We start from the raw sequence: 19,411 nt of genomic DNA, 5'->3' as shown, positions 1-19,411 counted from the left end.
ACATATCTTGTTTTCAGGATATAAAAATGAGTTTTGGAATGGGTGACAACCCTGAGTACCTTACCTTCTATTTTCTGTCCTTAGTTTATAGGCTACCCCTTTATCTGCTAAACCTTTCTAAATGTGAAGTACGACTTATCTTTTTCCCTTGTAGTTTTGCACAAGGATCCAAGACAGGTGTATCTCTGTCTACTGGAAATTGGTCGCATTGTATCAAGGTAGGCATTATGTATACTTTTCTAACTAGAAGCTAAAAGTATGTTGGGTTACGTACTGTATTTTGAGAACCACAGTCTGTTAATACAATGCAAATAGATTCTGGTTTGGTTCAGAGAGTAAATGAACAGCTCTGCTGTTATACCTAGTAGTTATTAAGGATGCTCTTCAAAAATTTCTCATTATTGATAATACTTGACTGAATGTTTTCTAGTGAGGTACAGCTTCCCACTTCTACTTAATACAGGCTATGTTTAAATGTCATAATCAAGCACATAGATATCAACAAGAGAGCTACGTTTGTAAGGAGAGATCATGAATGGGAAACGTAAGTGGCCTTGAAAGAAAAACTCTAAATTTTGTTCTTAAAACTTAAGATTAAAAAGTGCCTCGAAGGTTGCAATAATTTCATAATTTTGGGAAACCTCTGAGTCTTCTGAGCCTCTAGTTTCCCCTGGGGAATAAGAGCAACTTTAACACTCCTTCAGAAGTTAAATTGTTCAGTTCTGGTGAAAACCTTACTACCCTCTGGGGAAGCCCCTCTTAAGACCATCTTTTTCCCACACTGTGGTACGCTTGCTGAGGATGTGCACTTGCTATTTAAATTGAACCCAGGCAACAGCAAAATTACTCTATCCAATTTAAAGCATGTCTGGGAGATATTGTAACTTTAATGCTATCATTAAGCTTGTTAGATCATTAATCCTCTGACGTGACTTTTATATGAGCTGCTTTTTCTCTGTTCACTTATTCAGCATTTTACATGTTTGCTTCATCGACTCCTTTGTATTTGCTTAGTTTCATAAGGTCTCTTCTTACCTAGTTATCATTTTTGTGTCTGTTGGTCAGGTATGGAGTTGAACCTCCTGTGCTAGTAAAACTGGAGAATGAAATTGAGTTAGAAGAGACGTTGTTAAAGGCCTCTGAACCTGTAACATCTGTCAGCACCCCGAAGTTGTGTTGCCACCATGGAGAGCTGCATGAAGCGGTAAGTATTGTGCATATGTTGTATGGTGTGGGCTTTGAATTATTCCAGCTCCTAGTTTTCCATATGTGCTGTTTAGATAATTAAATGCAAGGAATTTCTCTGAAGCATGTGTGTGCCCTCTTGTGCTGAAAAGGAAAGGTTATGCCTCCTTCAATGGACGTGTTCTGAGTGTGCATAGTGCGTCTTTTCATGTATAAGTAAAGCAGGCAATCCTGTCGCACCTTAAAGACTAGCATTTTTATTTCTTAGGAAAGAAACTTTCTGAAGAAGTGGGTTTTACCCATAAAAGCTCATTACCTAACAAATGTTGCTCTTGAAGGTGCTACAGGACTGCTCGCTTTGTTTTGTGAAGTTACAGACTAACACAGCTACCCTTCTGAGAAACTATGTATTAGTAGTAATGTTTAAATGGGTGCATAATAGACATCTCAGCATAGGGAAAGCTTGTAGTGAAATCTTTCCATCCTTTCCTGTCCCGATGGAAGACAGGAAACATTGAATGGGAAATAAGCTTGGAAACGTAATGTAATGTTAGATGTGTAATCTTAAACTGGTATTATTTAGTGGTGTTTGACCAACACGATTTAATATTAAAATAATAGCTTTTTAAAACACACAGTACAAAATGAAGACTTTTTTAATATGAAAGCTTGCTGAAGAAACAAATGTGCTAAAATATATTGGCATAATATACAAACAGACTTTCATGCAGAAAGGAAATGAATCACTTGGCTTGTGAACAGGCCATAAGGGACTGATACACTGCTTCTCTAAACTATATTTAAAAAAAGAGTACTGAAACCTAATTTTTAAGAATAACTTTTTTCCTAGTCTATGACTTAATAGATTGACCCTTAACGACTGAATCCATCATGACATGCACTTCAAGCTGTTTTAAAAAAAAAAAAAAAATCACACTTGCATCTCATTTTTGCCTGCTCTATTAAATTTTGTTTCTATGGAATATTCCAACACTCATTCTGCCTTTCTCTATTGAAGGGTGAGTAATTCTGTAGCTCAGCAGCATTGTTGCATTTCTGTTTCGTACGCTTTCTTTGAAGCCTGATCTCTAATTTAGAAAATGAACATTGCCCTTCAGCACTAAAGCTGGGTCTACGCTACACAGCTCTGTCGACAGAAGAGGCCTTCTGTCGACCAAAACCAAGGAGCGTCCACACTACGAATGCATTCTGTCAAGAATCTGTCGACAGAACACAGCAGTTTTCCCGACAGAGTTCTGTCTTGACTGTAGGAGGCGTAGCACCTCTGTTGACAGGGAGGGCTTCTGGTTCACTGGGCTACCCTGTTTGCAGAACTTCCCTGTCGACAGAACAGCCAACTGGCTGGGCAGTCTGGCCACCCTCTGTTGACAGAGGGTGTTGACGGGGATCCTGTATGAGGTGTGGATGTGTTCTGTAGACAGAGGTTCTGTCAGGAAATATCTGTTGACGATGACTTCTGTCAACAGAACTCTGAGTGTAGACACAGCTTAAGAGTAAGTTTGTGGGTGGCTTCCTTTTTATTGTGTATATAGTTTCTCTGTTTCTCCCTTTCTGGATATTCTGTTCCTTTGTAGGATTATGAAATATTTCCATTTATCTTGGAGAAGAGTGGTGCTTTTGGTCTCAAAGGAGTAGCTGTGTTAGTTGGTAGCCTCTCTCTCTCACTCACACACACACACACGGGGGGGAGAGAGAGACTGACCTGTAGTACTTTAAAGTGGTGCTTTTTGACCAAGTACAGATTTGTGATGAATTTATTCATCAGGTGAGACAGGTCAGACTTGGCTTACTAAAACATTTCAACAATTCAAGAGAGGCCAAGTCATCTTGTGTAATTCTTTGAAACGTGAAGTCTATTGTTATGAAACTACTTGAGCTACAAGAGATAAAGGAAGGGAATTTAAATAGGAATAAAGGGAGAAATTAGAAGAACCAGATCTGAGCTATTTAAAAAATAATCTTGTGTGTGTACATATGCATATGTGTGCCTTTTTATGGCTTTTTCACCTATATTACATCTAGGAATTTTCTCTTTGGCTCATCTTGTGATGAGGGAAACTATTTTGACAGTGGCATATTTAATCTTTTGCTATGATTAAATGACCCATCAGTGGTTAATCCAACAAAACAAAAGCATCACACACATGTAATCTTTTTGTTTGTTTTATTTTTTAAACTCACTTTTCTAATAGTTTTGTTTTTAAAATCTAGGTTAAGCACATTGCAGAAGATCCTCCCTGCAGCTGTTCCCATAGATTTTCGATTGAGTACTTATCTGAAGGACGTTATAGATTGGGAGATAAAATACTCTTCATACGAGTAAGTGCAGTTCCTCAAAATGTTTCCTCACCTCATCTGCTAGCTTTGTCTGTGCTCTGAACTTTTTCACTGGGGTTCAGCTGTCTGTCCTGCACAACAGCAATGTACAATCTGCGTGTATTTTGTGTCACTGGATTCATCCCTGACCATAGGCAGTGGCCTCCAGTCTTTTTTTCTCCTTGGAATACCTTGCAGGTCTCTGGTAAACTGTGTGAGCATAACTGAGGGGAAGAAAGTTTAGACACATGAATACTGGAAGTTAATGACAGTGGATTGTAGTAATGGCCTGTCAGAATGTCCATGCACGTGTCTGTAATCCTGACAGTTTTATAGCCTAGGGAACCTCTGAAAGGTAGCCGAATCTGAGGGTGGTCCATCAAAATACTTAGAATGGAATACATCTTGGAGGGGGTGGTCATTGGCCTACAAAGGGGGAATTCATTCACTCTTGGATGGAAGCTACAAGAAGCATAATTGGCAGGATCTTGCTCATGAGGCAAGATTATTTTTTAAACTTGTCTTAGAAGCTGGAGTGGATAGGTTGCATGGGGCGTTACAGCAATCTGCTGTATTTGGCACTTGAAAGAGTAGTGTGTGCAGCAGCAAAGAGACTTCACAGTAGGTACAAAGAGGCAGAAAACTAACTATTAGAGGGTCGTTAGAGCTTTGGGTATAATATTGTCTAGCCAGAGATTGGGCTTAAAGCATCTTGGTTGAACCTTCAGCACCTTCCTGCTCCCCAGCAACTGTAAATATCTGGAATTCTGATCCCCCAACTGCAGAAAAGTGAGAACGTGGGGAAGGCTGAGAAGGAGGCCAAATAATATATTTAATGCTCTAGTCTGTAGGTGTCTGGTACTTCCCCCGCCCAACCTGGCAGTTGGCACACTGGTCTGTACATGCCAATTTGAAAATATTAGTTTTACAAGGAAACAAGCGTTGAAGTCATGAAATAATCACTACGCAGAAATTGGTCTTTGTGACTTTCATATTAAATTTTGTATAAAATTCTCACCTTTGTATAAAGAATTTCTCTAAAAGGGGATATCATGATTTTATAGTGTAAATAAGTGTCCCAAATGTCACTGCAGTGTTAGTGACAGCCAGACTGAATTACTTAAATTTACAATGTAGTGCCTTACTGCACTGTGTCTATTCAGAGTCAGAACCTGAAGTGCAAAAGAAAATAACTTAGCCAAGTTTCAAGGATTAATATTCTACTGTCAGATTTGTGGGTCATCGAGCAGTGTAGCTGATCATGTCTTAACCTCAGACATTCTTATGCCAGCCTAAATGCCGAATGGGCGTAATCAGAATGAAAACATTTTCAGGCGGGAAGGTTGAAGTACAGCCTATGCAAGTCCTCCTCCCTTGTCCAGCAGCCTTGGGACCTGACTGATCCCAGACGAGGGAATTTGCCAGAGGAAGGATGTCCTCTGCTCTGGCCACCTTGTCTGCTGCCAGCTCTTCTTTTTACCCTCCCTCCTCAACTCCAGCCACAGGGCCTCCTCACTGCACTTCAGCCCCTGCTGGACTGACACTGACCTGGTTACCTCTGTCCACCAGCCGTGGAGATCGCTCCCGCCCTGGCCAGCCTGCCAGACATCATCCATGTGGCTCTGGCTTAGCCTCAGCTGGGCTGTCAGGATGGCCTCCCAGGCTGCCAGCCGGCTTGGGCTGGGCTGCCAGCACAGTCCTGTGGACACCTGGCTGTAGCTCGGGGCAGGCTGCTGGCTCTGGCACTGGCCCTGTGAAGACTGGCTGTGGCATGGGTCGGATTGCTGGCTCTGACCCTGACCACGTAAAGATCAGCTCAGCCCCAGTCCTGCATGGGACCGGTGCAGCCCTAGCCAGGCTGTCGGTGCAACCGCAGCTGCACAGGCACCGGGTGCAGCCGTGGCCCCATGAAGGCTGGCTGTGCCTCTGGCCAGGGACACTAGTCCTGCTGGGCTCCCCTTCCCAAGGCAGCCGGACTCCCTGTACTAAATTCCCATCCTGGCATCTCGGGTCCAGTAACATCCTTGGTCCTTCCAGATGATGGATGTTGCCGGATGAGAGAGTTCTGGTTTTGGGAGTTTCAGGCTGTAGTTTCAAATGACACATACAATTACTATCATGGAAAAAAGCTGCTAGGAAGAAATTTTGCTTTATTATTTCCGTTTACTGTGCACATGTTACAGACCTCCCTGGTATCCATCCCCAGACTGTTGAAAATGGATCTGTGCTTCCCAGCCATCTGGGTCTGGGCAAAGTCCATTCACTGTTTCTAGTTCTGTGTCTGTAAGGTGCGCACTTGAGTGAAGACTCCCTGTCTAGCATTTTTCCTTGCACTGTGGTGCTTTGCTGTCCATCTGTCCTAGGCTCTGAAACATTTGCTGTAACCTCCCAATCTGCCCCGAGTTACTGATCTTTTGGAAGAATAACAAAAACTTATACACCCTCCCCCCTGAGTCTTTGTTCACCCATCTTGGTTGTCTGAGGACAGTTAGTAAAACAAGTGGGCATATTGGCATCCTGCCATCTGGCAATTGTTGGTCAGAGAGAGGGAGAGAGAAGGAGAAAAGCCTAGAGAAGTTTCTGCTCTTAAATAAGGCTTCTTTCTCTTGGTCAAGTGACTACCTGGTCAGCTTCAGAACCACAGTTTGGTGGTTAAATGGGATGGCCCAAGCCCCCTAGAGTTGAAATTGGGAAAACCCGTTCCTTTTGCCTGGCCACACTCTGTAGCAAAACTGTAGTTTTAAAATTGGACTTCTTTGGTTGGAAAGCAATCACAGTTGATGATTCTAATGTTGGTCTCTTCAGGGAGATTTCAGGTATTTACAATATTATACTGCATCTGTCTGAGACATTGTAGGCTGTTCCAGTTAGATACCAAAAGGTGGATAACAGTCTTCAAAATGCCAGTTAATGTCAACTGCAGTTCATACTTTGGTGCAAAAGTGGGGTGAGGTATTATCTTGGACAGGGATGTAATTGGGCTGCCATGGTGGAGAACACACCACAACAGCCCAATAACATGCCTGTGGTGGGGGGAAATACCACAGCAGCCCAACAGAGTAGCATATAATTTCAGAAGTGGGAGCTGCACAAAACAAAGAAGGTAGTTAAACAGAAATTAAAAGGTAAGCTGCCAAAAGTGAAATCTCTGTAAGCTTCATGGAAACTTTTTGAAGAGGCTCAACCTAAAAGTATACTCACATGTTAAAAAAAAAAACAAAAAACCCACAAAACACACAATACAAGATCAAAAAAAGGTATCACTGTGCCTAAACAACAAAGTAGAAGAAGCAGTGAGAGACCAATAAAAGCATTCTTTAAAAAGTGGAAGTTAAATCCCAGTGAGAAAAGTGGGAAGGCTCGTAAATTCTGGCAAATTAAGTGTGAAGATACAATTAGTAAAGCCAAAAAAGGATTTGAAGAACACCTAGCCAAAGACCCAAAAGAGGTCCCTCACCGAAGGTTCTGAAGCAAAGTAAGCAGTCATGGGATAGGAGGGAACGTATTATGGATCAGTAACTGTTTAGAAGATAGAAACAAAGTGTAGCCATAAATTGTCAATTTTTCAGGAGAGAGCTAAATAGTGATGTCTCCCATGGGTCTATGTTGAGGCTGGTCCTATGCAACATGTTCATAAATGATCTGGAAAAAGGAAACCAGCAGTTATGTGGCATTTTAAAGGCTGGAAAAAGGACTAAACTATGAAGTAGTGAAATTTGTAGATGATACAAAACTACTCAAGATAGTCCAAAGCAGATAACAAAAAGTTACAAAGGAAACACAAAACTGGGTGTCTGGGCAACAAAATGGCAGATGAAATTCAATATTGATAAATGCAAAGTAATGCACATTTGAAAACATAATGCCAGATATATAAAAAAAAGATCAGGTTTAAATTAGCTGATACCACTCAAGTAAAAGATCTTGGAGTCATTGTGGGTAGTTCTCCGAAAGCATCCACTTAATATGCAGAGCATATTGAAAAAGCTAACACGGCATTGGGATCCTTTAAGAAAGGGAAAGATAATGAAATGTAAATATTGCCTCTGTATAAATCCAGAGTATGCCTCCATTTTGAATACCCCATGCAGATACATACCCTCGACTCAAAAAGGGTATAATGGGATTGGAAACGGCTCAGAAATGATCAACAAAAATGATTAGCGGTATGGAACAGCTTCCATGTGAGAAGAGATTAATAAGACTGGGGCTTTTCAGCTGAAAATAGAAATGACTAAGGAGGGAATGTGATAGAGGTCTATAAAATCAGGACCATTGTAGATAAATTCAGGGAGGATAGGTCCGTCAGTGGCTATTAGCCAGGATGGGCAGGGATGATGTCCCTAAACTCTGTTTTCTAGAGTCTGGCAGAGGGTTGATCACTTAGGGATTGTTCTGTTCATTCCTTCTGGGACACCTGACATTAGCTGCTGTCGGAAGACAAGATACTGGGCTAAATGGCCCTCTGGTCTGATCCAGTATGACTGCTCTTATGACCAAGAGATGAGCTTTTGAGTTACACAGAGAGTGGGTGACTATATGTCCTGCTTTTAAAGGGATAGCCACATATTTATGTCCTCCTGCAAACGTCTCAACTTTTTCAGTTTAGCACCTTCTTTACCCCCTTTCCCAGGCCTGGGTTCTAACCCCACGGAGTTGCCTGAGGCTGCCCTGTCCAGAGTTCCCTGTAAGCACTGTGACTGTGCAGCTGCCTAATAAGCCCCATGCAAGGCCTCAGGGCTGCTGCGCACAGAGCTACTGCAGCCAGGGCAGAGACATGCTTCCCCGGCACAAGCAGCAGGGACATACTTAGAAAGGGGCTTTTGGGGGTAAATCCCTGTGTTCTGGGCCAGCTCTTCCTGGTGAGGAAAAGGGAAGGTGGCTCCGCTTTACTGTTCCTTCCTCTCTGCCTGGAGCCGTATCACCACAAGCCATAGGGATTCTGTCCCTGCAGCTTTCATTGGCTGGGAATCATGGCCAATGGAAGTTTATGGGTGTGGTGTCCCCAGATGAGCACAGCCATCTATTTTCCTACTCACACACTAGGGACATGTTCCAGGTAAGCACCCTGCACCACAATCTCCTTCCCCAGCCTCGACTCCCACCACTGCCCTGGCTTTCTCCTGGTTCCCAAACCCAGATCCTGTACCCGGAAATCGGCCAATAGGAGTGGTGAGTATTCTGCAGGGAGCAGAAGGCTCTTGCCCAGACCCTGTACCCTCACCCCAGCCTCTTGCCCTGAGCTTGCTCCCATGTGCCAAACCCTTGTCCCCAGCCTGGAGCCCCCTCCTGCACACCAAACACCTCACCCCCTGCCCCACCCCAGAGCCTGCATCTCCTGCCAGAGCCCTAATCCTCCTCAGCACAAACCCCCTCCCACACTGTGAACCAGCTGGCACCACAGACTGTCCATGTGCAAAATGAAGTTTGTGCGCCCCAGTATGGAGGTGATGTGTTGCATGTCACCTCCCTGTGGGTGCACATATCTAAATTCATTTTGTATATGGATATTAAAAACTGGAGGAGAATACAGGCCCTGTCTCCCACCTGCTTCTCTGGCCAGGTTCACTGAAGCCCCTGCAGCAGCTGGGACCTGTTAGCTGCCTTCTGACACTGTGGGCAAGGAGAGACAAGCGGCTTCCAGTCTCATGGACAGGGGGAGGAAAGATGAACTTTGCAAAAACATGGGCCAGGTTATCACTTCTCCTCCTCCTGCCCTCAGCAGCTTCCATTCCTTCCCTCCAGCACAGTGCTGAAGGCTGCTGCTGGCCACATTCTGGTGTGAGCCATGGCAGAAATCTGGGTGGAAGGGTGAGTGACCCCGTGTGCTCTCTCCCATGTGTTGCCTCAGGAAGATATTTTCCCAGAGGCCCAGCCACTCAGAGGGCAGAGAGTACTGGACATGGAGGATGGGGTTTGTTAGTTATCCACCACTTCCCACAGGACGTGTGTGTGTGTGACCTCTTCCTATAAGTGTATGTGGAGTAGGTGTGTACATTTCACCCATCCCTGTGTGAGCCCTAAAGTCTTAAAGATAAGAAGGTAAATATAAAGAATCCAACTGCTCTGTATTGCTTTTTAATGGGGGCTCGATCAGCTCAGTGTTACTCTGAAAGTTTTGTACTGCATAGTTCTGATTGCCATTGAATTTGCTTGAGTAGGAGTAATTTTACCAGGGCTATGTCTACACTTGCCCCCTACTTTGAAGGGGGCACAGTAAGTAGCCTGATTGGAGAATACTAATGAAGTGCTGCAGTGAATATGCAATACTTCATTCAGCTAATTCTTCCCGCAGCAACTTGGAAGTGCCGGCATGCGTGTAACCGTGGGCACTTTGAATTGCCTGCACTACTGCAGGCAATTCAAAATTTTGGGGAGTAAAGGCACTTTGAAACATATGCCAAAAGGCATGCCAGCATTTCGAAGTTTGACACTTCAAGGTTGCCATAGGGAGAATTAGCCTAATGAACTGCTGCATATTCACTGCAGCACTTCATCATTATTTTCCAATCAGGCTAATTACCATGCCCCCTTCAAAGTAGTGGGCATATGTAGACATAGCCCAAGTGTCCCATATTCAGCATAGGAAAACATGGTCATCTTACACAGAGATCTTCAGATTTGGGAAGGTTACTCTTGCACTGACATACAGTAAACTTGCATACAACAATCTGATGCAAACATATACTATTCTGTTACATTACACTTTATTATAATATAATTCCAGTTATCTCAATTTCCTTTTTCTAATAATCCTGCTTATCCAAATCAAGAATGTCCCTTCCCCAGAGCCTTATGTTCATTAATATTTTTTTTTTGTTTTGTTTTGCCTAGTGCCTTTTTTTCTTAAAGTTTCAGGTGTCCTCAAAGCCAATACACTGTATTTATATCACTCTAACACCTAGTAGCCCACAGATATTTCAATTGTTGCTCCTGCATAGTCAGCGTCTCTGTTACTGGGATCGGGGGGAAGACGCACACACAAACACCTTATTAATGTCAGGAGTGGAGCAGAAAAACCCACAAGTCCTTTTTCTTTAATAAAAAAATAAATAAATAAACAAGGCAAAATTCAGGCTTTTACGTAAAGGGTTCTGTCTTAGAAATAGGATTTTATTTTTCATTACTCAATTTCATTACACTCAAACTGATAGTGCCTTACATGTCCTGTGTTACTGTTGGGAATAAATTGCGTGTTAATGTAGGTGTGGTTTTAGAGTTATTTTATATGATTTTTCCCCACTTCTGCTCAGATGCTTCATGGAAAACATGTGATGGTACGTGTTGGTGGAGGATGGGACACTCTTCAAGGTTTCCTGCTCAAATACGATCCATGTCGAGTGCTGCAATTTGCAACTCTGGAGCAAAAAATCCTGGCATTTCAGAAAGGTGGCCACAATGAAGATATCCCTGACTCATCAGCTAGAACTCTGCAGCCTCCTTTCATGAATCCCATGTCAGCTGTTGATATGTTTCAGAAACAAAACTCAAAACCACCCACTCCTATTTGCTTTCCAAAAGCTGTTCAGGTGGCCAGTGGTAAGCAGGAATTATCTAAACGTCTACAGTCACCTGCCCTTTCATCCCCTAAAGCAGCAGCAAAGTCCATATCAGCTCGTTCCAGGTTACAGGGATCTTCAGCAAAGAGTTCCCAATCTCCTTGCAGACCCTTAACAGCTGCTTCAAAAAAACTGGCTTCTTCTGCATGTAACTTACCAACTTCTGTTGTTTCAAAACTTGCACAACCTGAAAACAAAAGCTCTTCAGCTGCTTTATTAAATACTGCGCCTAGGTGTTCTGGGCCACTGCGCAAACGCATCCGGTCTCCGGATATTCTGAATGCTAAACTTGCACCATCCCAGAATTCTCCAGCAGCAAGTTTACATCCTGCCATCTCTTGCTCTACAAGTCAGCTTTCAGAGTTACCGGGGACAAGAGAAATGATGGCTTCGAAACAAAAATATGCTCCTCCAAAATGCAAAACTGTATCTAAAGCCACCACCAAACCTACTTCTGTTGCCTCAAAATCCTCAAAGTCTGCTGGTAGGCCACCTAATGCAAATCTGCCTGTTGCTCCTAAGTCTATACATTCTTATCAGTCTCTTGCAAAAATAGCAAAACCTACTTCTGAAGGTAACAGTGAAGCAGCAGGAACAGGGTCCCGACCTCCCAGAAGACTGCCACAAACAGGACTTGGTCCAGGGAGGAACCTCAGAACAACTCCAGTCTTAAAACAGTCATATTCTGCATCCTCACATGCAGTTGGTAAAACATCACAGTTAATGTCTCCACTGGGATCTCCAAGCAAGAGTATATCTTCAGCTGCAAATAAACGACCTGCAGTAAAGTGTTCACGGGGACAAGAAAGTAGTAAAAGCCAACAGAAAGAATCCAGTTTATCAAAACATGCTGAACGCACTCCATTATCTGTTGTACGACTTCCCCAAACTTCAGCCAAAGCTCAAACAACAAAAAAGATGGCACAGCCTTCCACAACAAGTCATTTCTCAATCAAAACTTCCCAAAAGCATGATGAAATCCTGGCTTCAACACCCACGAAGCCCCTCACAAAAGGAAAGCCTGCAGCTGCATATGGCAAAGGGGCTTCTGGGATGTTGAAAGATCCTATTTTGAAGGCTAAACAAGATGACCACTATTTTGTTATGACAGGCAGTAAGAAACCCAGAAAGTAAACAGAAATATGGTGCTTTCCATTTAAATAACACTAATCACAGTTGTAACACTTTGTCTCAGATGTGATTTTTTTTTTCCCCCATAAGGATTATTTAATATGTATTCTGTCTGTAGTTTGTAGATAAAAGCCTTTCAACTTTTATTCCATGTGAAAAGTAAGTTTACTTGCTATTGAGCATACAGTGTGGATAGGGTATGCCAGATAGTTGCTGGCGTAGTGCTTTAAAGCTGTTTTGGTTTTGGAGAGGAGAATTGTTGCTGCTTTCCTTAAATAGGTTTTAGCTTATTCTAGATACTTCTCTGAAGCAGGAGCCAGATGCTGGATCAGGGACACTCTGGTACATCAGTGTCAAGTACCTGTTGCTAGTTGTCACATATACTGTGTTTGGGTGTGTATAATATATATTGGTGTCAGTAAAAGCCAGCTGATTACAGCTATGGATAACGGGATTAACACTTCCCTTGCACTAATTCAACAAACAAATGTATCAGCTTTTGGATGGGTATTTGATACGTATAAAAGGAATTAGGATGCTAGGCCAGTAATTTCAAATGGCTGGTGATTTTTTTTTTTTTTGGGTGCCCGTTATAAGATGCCTTAAAATGGCCTGATATTTCAGAAAGTGCTAAACATCTAAAGTCTGAAAATCTGGCCCTCTGAAGGTATCTCAGGTTGGACACAAGGCACTCTTGGAAAATCTTGGCTTTGGCTCTCATGTTTCTTTAGTATCTAAGTATGCTGAGTGCTCAGTAACACACACTGAACGTCATGGCTGAATGTCTTGTTGTGTCTTGTCATAATAACAACATTTAAAAGGAAAGAGGATGGTGCTGCTCACAGTTTTGTTAAATTGATGTTGCTGTTTTTACAGGTGTCTCCCCCAGACAATGTTCTGTTTAAGTCTGCTGGAATAACTTTACATGGTCATTTCCTTTTGGGGTTAAATAACTGTTTCCTAAAGTGCTAGCAGAGCTACATTCACCCCTCTGCAGAGGGCTGCATGAGGCTTCTCTGCTATTTGCATAACACTTAAACCCTCAAACTAGGATTTAAGAAGTATTTAGTATGGTGTGTCAACCTGATGCTAACCTTTGCACAAGAGTGAAGTTTGCCCTGAATGAATGAAAATTATAGTCACTTTCTCTAATTACCACTGCTGGGTAAGTGTTATCAGAAGTTGGGATATTTTGCAAGTTGAAGGAAAAGCAATGCAAGCATTTAAAAGGAATCTTCTGTTGTAAATTTCATAAATGGAATATGACTGTGATTTAAAAAACAGAATATTTTTCTTCTAAAGAATTTACATGTGGGCCAGAGGTAGGAATACATTATAGTCTGAATTTTTTATTCTTAGAATTGGATTTAAAATGCTGTTAATAAACTAATCATGTATTTTAATTGGCAACACCAGCTTTATAGCTCTGTCATCAGCACTTTGTTACTTATGGCTATTTTTAAAGTATTCATACATACTGCAGAGTACTTGTTAGTCTGCTGGAAGTGGATATAGCATAAACATGCTAGCTATTACATTGGAATATTTAGTACACTAGTCTTGCTATCGCAGACGGCAAGTCCAAGAGGCTTGTTTAGTTACAAATCTGTCTGTTTTGAAAAAAATAGTCTGTTGCTAAATTGCTTTACCTACAAGTTGGTGAGTTTGGCGCAGTGTATTTGTAAGTGGACAAACTCTAGTGATTGCACTGGAATGAATATCGTGCTCACAATGAATATGGATTGCTGGCTCATGAATTAAAAAAAATTCTCTTCGCAATGAGAGACTTACGAATATCCTGTAGTTAAGATTCAGTACATCCTCTTGGGTTTCTCATCCATGAACAATTTCTTTTTAAAGTTCCTTTTACTTGCTGTGAAATAACTCTTAAGTGCATACTAATTCCATCACACTTGAAATATGACATCGTGGTTTCAAAGAGGAGGAAACTGATTTTTATTTTTGTCTTGTCAAATTTCATGTATTAAGCGAGAGACAATCACAAAGTAAAGCTTGATCTCAAGCATAACTTCTGAGCTGGGTAAATGCGGTTTTGGAGGAGATAAAAATATGCGTTATATTGGAAATCAGTGCAATAAGCTCTTAAATGGTTAAACAATAGACACATGTTCCTCTTTTAGGTGTACAGAGATTAACCTGAATATTGTTCAGAACAAAATGTAATCATTATACAATGTTGACCTATGTTCAGTCTTTAGCACCAGTTGCATAACTTCGCTAAGGCTTCCATCCTGTAACTTGGCATGGAGTGAACCCAAAAATGACAGCAGTAGTCAAATTTAACAAACCAGCTCTTGTCACTCTAAAGGACTCTAACAGGATATCGATACATCTTTGCAATGTTTACATTGGCAAAAGGTATGTCTAATCTGCTTGTACCAAACTTCTGTAAAAGAAGCTGCAGCAAATCCCTGTATTCTTGACTCTTGTATACTAGCACCCATTATTTTAAATAAACTTATATCTCATTGTCTGGTTTTAATCAATGATTTAAAATGTACAAGCTTGTTTTGCATTTTAGTGTATACAATATCGCGCTTCAAAAGATGTATTGTTCTTAGATGCTTATGTTGTAGCACAAAACCTGAAGAAATGTTTCGGTGTCAAGCCAATATTAAGTTACAAAGATCTGTGCCCAATTCATTGCCTGGGATCAGATTCCAAAACTTTAAATCCAGCAGGTCATTTCAGTGAGGCTATCTGCAAAGTCGTGCAGTACTCCGTCTTGCTGCTCACAACTTAGAGATCTCAGAGATCTGATCCCAAGACTAGTCACAAATTTCTTTACCCTTTGGCTACTCATTGCCTCATACTAAAATAACATGCAGATGGTGAGGGGGTTGGGCACTGCAATTACACAGACATGTTAATTTACCTTCCAGACCCAGTCCTGCTTCCATTTAAGTCAATGAGACTCTTACTATTGCCTGGGATGAGAGAAGGATTGGGGTCCCTCTGAAAGAAATCACCATGGTAGGGTGGTTGGTGCTGTTGTGTTAATTGCAAAAGGAAAACCTATGCAGGGACAGATTGGAGCATATGTTGTTGAAGTCAGCAATGGGTGGATCAAGTCAGGGGCTCCACGTAAAATACTGCATGGTGTATAGAAACAATCACTTAGTGTAACAGAATTACTACCCAGTGCAGTGAAAGAGTGATTTCTGTCTTTGGCACTACAGGTTGAACCTCCCTTGTCTGGCACCTTTGGGACCCGACGGGTACTGGACAAGAGAATTTGCTGGATGATGAGAGGTCAATATTTTCTAGCGCAGCGGTTCCCAAACTATGTTCCGGCAGAACGCTGGTGTTCCATGAACTATGACAAAGTGTTCTTCCACTGGAATTGAGTAATGGTGGTCTCTTCCCAATTCTCAAGGAAAAAAATAAATTTTGAGATGTTTTCTCTGTTGTCCCTGCTATATTTGTTTTGTTAATATCTGGTTCCATTATTATTTGTTGCGTTGCATTTACTGCACAATAATTTAATGTTATGAAATATTTTCATAGTTTGTATAATGATGTAAAAAAGACAGTATTCTGCAGAGAGCACCGTGTCATCCAAGTGTCATCCAAGTGTTCCACGACCAGAAAAAGTTTGGGAACACGCTGTTCTAGCACATTACCAACACTTCCACTGCTTACTGAACTCTTAGAAGACATTTAGGGGTAAATTACAGCTAAATAACAGCACAAAACACTGAAAGCTGGGACTGGTGGCTGGAAACAAATTTTATTGGACTGCAGGAAACTTGATCACACCCCTGTTAAGTGGTCATTCAGCTAACTAAAATCATGCCGGATTATGGAGTTTGCCAGAGGAGAGAGTTACAGGTTAGAGAGGTTCAACCTGGCACAGATCCTGTTACTGTCACGGTGGTATTTCTGGAGTAATTTCCCCTCGCCAAGGAGGGTAAAATTCAAGAACATGAAAAGAAAGCACATAGATTTTATCTGTGCAATTCCTATTACTACCAACAGGAGTCACACAGCCAAGTTTCCTTGCATTTTGCTAAAAATATATTCCACAGGGTGTTAGCAGTCAAGGATGCTAGATTGGGCAAAGTCCTGATTTGAATGGCTTAGGTTGGACCTTGATGTGGTCTGCAGCAGCTTTCAGTTACATCAGTGAAAAGGTAAGAGTGCAAACATCATAAAACGAGTTCCAAAGCCCTTGGTACTCAACTCTTTCATCTCCAACTTCTATGTTGTACTCTCGGAGCTTCAGGGACAGCCTGATGTGAGCTCATCATGCAGTCAGTTGTACCCACAGATGCATGCTGGGGACTAGGGGAAGCTCATTTTGCTGTTTGAATGCATGGTGGGTTATCAACCCCTTCCTGTTTTGTGGTGGGTTTGTAGACTCCATAGCAAGTTGTGCAATTATACAGCTTGTTATATAGATTCCTAATGTTAAATAATGAGCTGTTCTGCTACACTAGTCCTCTAAGGTTCTGTTTTTGTATTGGGGTCCACAAAATCTTGAGGTGGTTGCTGTCCAAATAGAAGTTTGTTGTATTGTGAGGAGTCACCATAAATACACTTAACAAGGCAAGGCAGCTATCCTGTCAACTAGTTTATTGTCCTTCTAATATTATCCCCTGCAATTTTCTGCATGGGGTTACAGTATTTTATATTAAATCCATATAAAACAGTAAAATTTGCAAATTGTAAGAAATTGCTGAAATGTCTTTTATTGCATGGAGGCAAAAACTTTCTTCACCCATTACTAAATTGGTAGAAGTTTAATTTAAAAAAAAAAATCAGTGATACTTTTCTTCATTGTCTGAATTAAAGGATTAACTAAAGAGTAAGAAATGCGCATATCAGCACAGCAATTGCTGCTTTGCAATTAGTGAGTTAATCAGATCCCCATTTTCCCTTACAAAGAGACAAATTCAAGTCTGTAAGTGCATTTAACTCCCTTGAGTTCAAGAAATGCAAGTATTGGGGTTGTGGGCAAAAGGAAAGAAATGTTTCAGGACGCTTAAAATGGAAACTGAATCCAGTTTTGTAAATTTGCAAGCTTCTCTCCCAGCACTTTGACTGTGTGTTTAGTATAAAAAGGAGACTGCTGGAGTTAAAGATCTTGTCAGTTGCCATCCTTGCTGGCTAGTGTAGGAGCTTCATGAACCAATTTCCTTCCTGTATTTCCTAAACATTCACACATAGTGGAAAAAATAAAACTCCTATATATTTGTGAATTGGTATTAAATATCGCTTATCTTTGCCTTCTCATTTTTGGCATACGTAAGCTGTGTGGTTTGCTGTGTGAAAGATACTTAAGTAAGGTTATTGTCCCAGCTGTCAGACTATTTTGAATGTAGTTAAAATTCTTCACAACTTGTCCCAAATTTGCTTATAATCAAGTACTAAAAATTATGTTGAGACCTATGCTTTATAAACATGTGAACAAAAGTCTGTATGTACAAATTTACCTACAAACACTCAGTGTCCCTACATATGAGTATCGTCTGTTTCACTTTTGGAGGGAATTCCTTTTCTCTGAGTTTACTTTTCACTAGGGGTTTGTATACACGAATGCCTAAGTCAATGTGGTGTACGTTGATGGAGGGAGTGTGTGTGTGTGAGAGAGAGAGAGATGCAGATCCACCCCTGAGCAATATCGGTTACATCAACTCAAGGTGGTGTGTACACGGCACTGTGCTTGGTGGATGTGCTCTCCTTCTAACATATCTTCCATCTCTTATGAAAGTGGAGTTATGCCAACAGAAGAACACTCTCCTGTTGATACAATGTATCTGCACCAGACATGCTAAAGCAGTGCAACTTCACCAGTATAGCACAGTAAACTTCACCGGAGTGTCAAACCTGGCATAGTTGAATTTGTGTGTACCTCAACTAGCTTCTCTGCTCCAGATACCCTCTGTTTGTCTTTAGATTCCTTTTGCCTCATACAAATGTGCACAGCTGTGGGCAGATCCTAATTCTGAAGTAGTGAAGTAAAGCATGTTTAATCAAAATCATCTAAATGCACACTAGTCTGTGACTTGCCTCCCAGCAAAGGCTGGAAGGATGTAGCTCCAATATTGGAAATTGCTACTGAAAAATATTCTAGACATCTCAATAAGCTGAAGGCAACAGACAGTGACCAAATATAAGGAAACACACACAGTGTGCTACGTATATATGTGTTGAAATTCACTTTACATTGAACCACCTTTAAAGTAAAAAAGAGACAAAAACCTTCAGTGAGTCAAGTAAAAAGGAAATTTATGTATCTTGGTGAGACTGCCAGGTGACTTTCTGTATCCCTGTATGACAACAGGCAGGTGGTATAGTCAGCTTACATAAAAAAGGAAATGGCAGTGGAGATTGCTCATGTCTGTTTTCCCAAAATGTGTGCGCTGCCTTGTGAAGAGCCTGTTCATTTTGAATCCATGGCTGCAGAATGGTTTCAGCCATGGTAAACCAAAAGCTTAAGCCACAACAGTGTAGATGCATCAGAAGTACCACTTTCAGAGAACATTCAGGTAACTTCTTTCTCTCATTTATCTACACACCCTTTGAAGCTGTATATGAACTGTGAGAGAGAAAAGAGTAACATACAAAGCACCCTGGGGACAAAGGCTGATAGACTGGGGAGAAAAGAGAGGAGGACAGATTGCCCTGTATATTTATCTCTGGATACCATCATTTGTCTTACATGTAAATACTGACATGAACATTCCATTCATGGAACTTTTCTAAGCAAAATATTCCATCCAGTGTTAGCAGTTAAGTTTTATGTGAGTCAGAAAAAATTTTACAGACTGAAATTATAGTGGAGGATATAACAAACCACAACTGATTTGCAAAATCAATACAATGATACATAAATCTTGACAAAACATCTGGATGTGTTATTCTCCTAATGTAATGTTAAGAAAGTTTCTCTTCTCTATTTTAATGATCATTCATATATAGGAATGGGATGACAATGTTGATAGTGTTCTTTCCTTTATACCACTACCACCCTGTGATTCATTAAGCTCACTAAGGAAAATGATTGTGTGTGGAAAGTTGATGATGCATGATGATAGGATTTCTTTTGTCTGGTTTGCATTTTATGTAAAGTTCCTGAGGTGGTTACTTTCTTTGCATTATGAATGAAAATTAGACTTTTATTGTTTCTTCCTCTTAAAATCTGATGAAATATTAAAGCAGTTTTCTTTCCAAAT

At 41.2% G+C, this 19,411-nt stretch overlaps 1 protein-coding gene across 2 annotated transcripts in view; it reads left to right on the top strand.

Moving 5' to 3' along the window:
* The window catches only part of GAS2L3 (growth arrest specific 2 like 3), a 41,101-nt gene extending 26,437 nt beyond the window's left edge, over positions 1-14,664 (top strand). For both annotated transcript variants that reach the window (XM_074983975.1, XM_074983974.1), the window contains exons 6-9: positions 155-218; positions 1,066-1,204; positions 3,418-3,525; positions 10,776-14,664. In XM_074983975.1, the coding sequence (XP_074840076.1) occupies positions 155-218; positions 1,066-1,204; positions 3,418-3,525; positions 10,776-12,215 (1,751 nt within the window). In that variant the 3' untranslated portion in view covers positions 12,216-14,664. The remainder of the gene's footprint in view (positions 1-154; positions 219-1,065; positions 1,205-3,417; positions 3,526-10,775) is intronic.
* The last annotated feature ends 4,747 nt before the right edge of the window (positions 14,665-19,411 follow it).

The sequence above is a fragment of the Carettochelys insculpta genome, chromosome 1 (genome assembly GCF_033958435.1).
Source record: "Carettochelys insculpta isolate YL-2023 chromosome 1, ASM3395843v1, whole genome shotgun sequence".
Classification (NCBI taxonomy): Eukaryota; Metazoa; Chordata; order Testudines; family Carettochelyidae; genus Carettochelys; species Carettochelys insculpta.
Note: the sequence above shows the minus strand (reverse complement) of the source record. Positions and strands in the feature narration are given on the sequence as shown.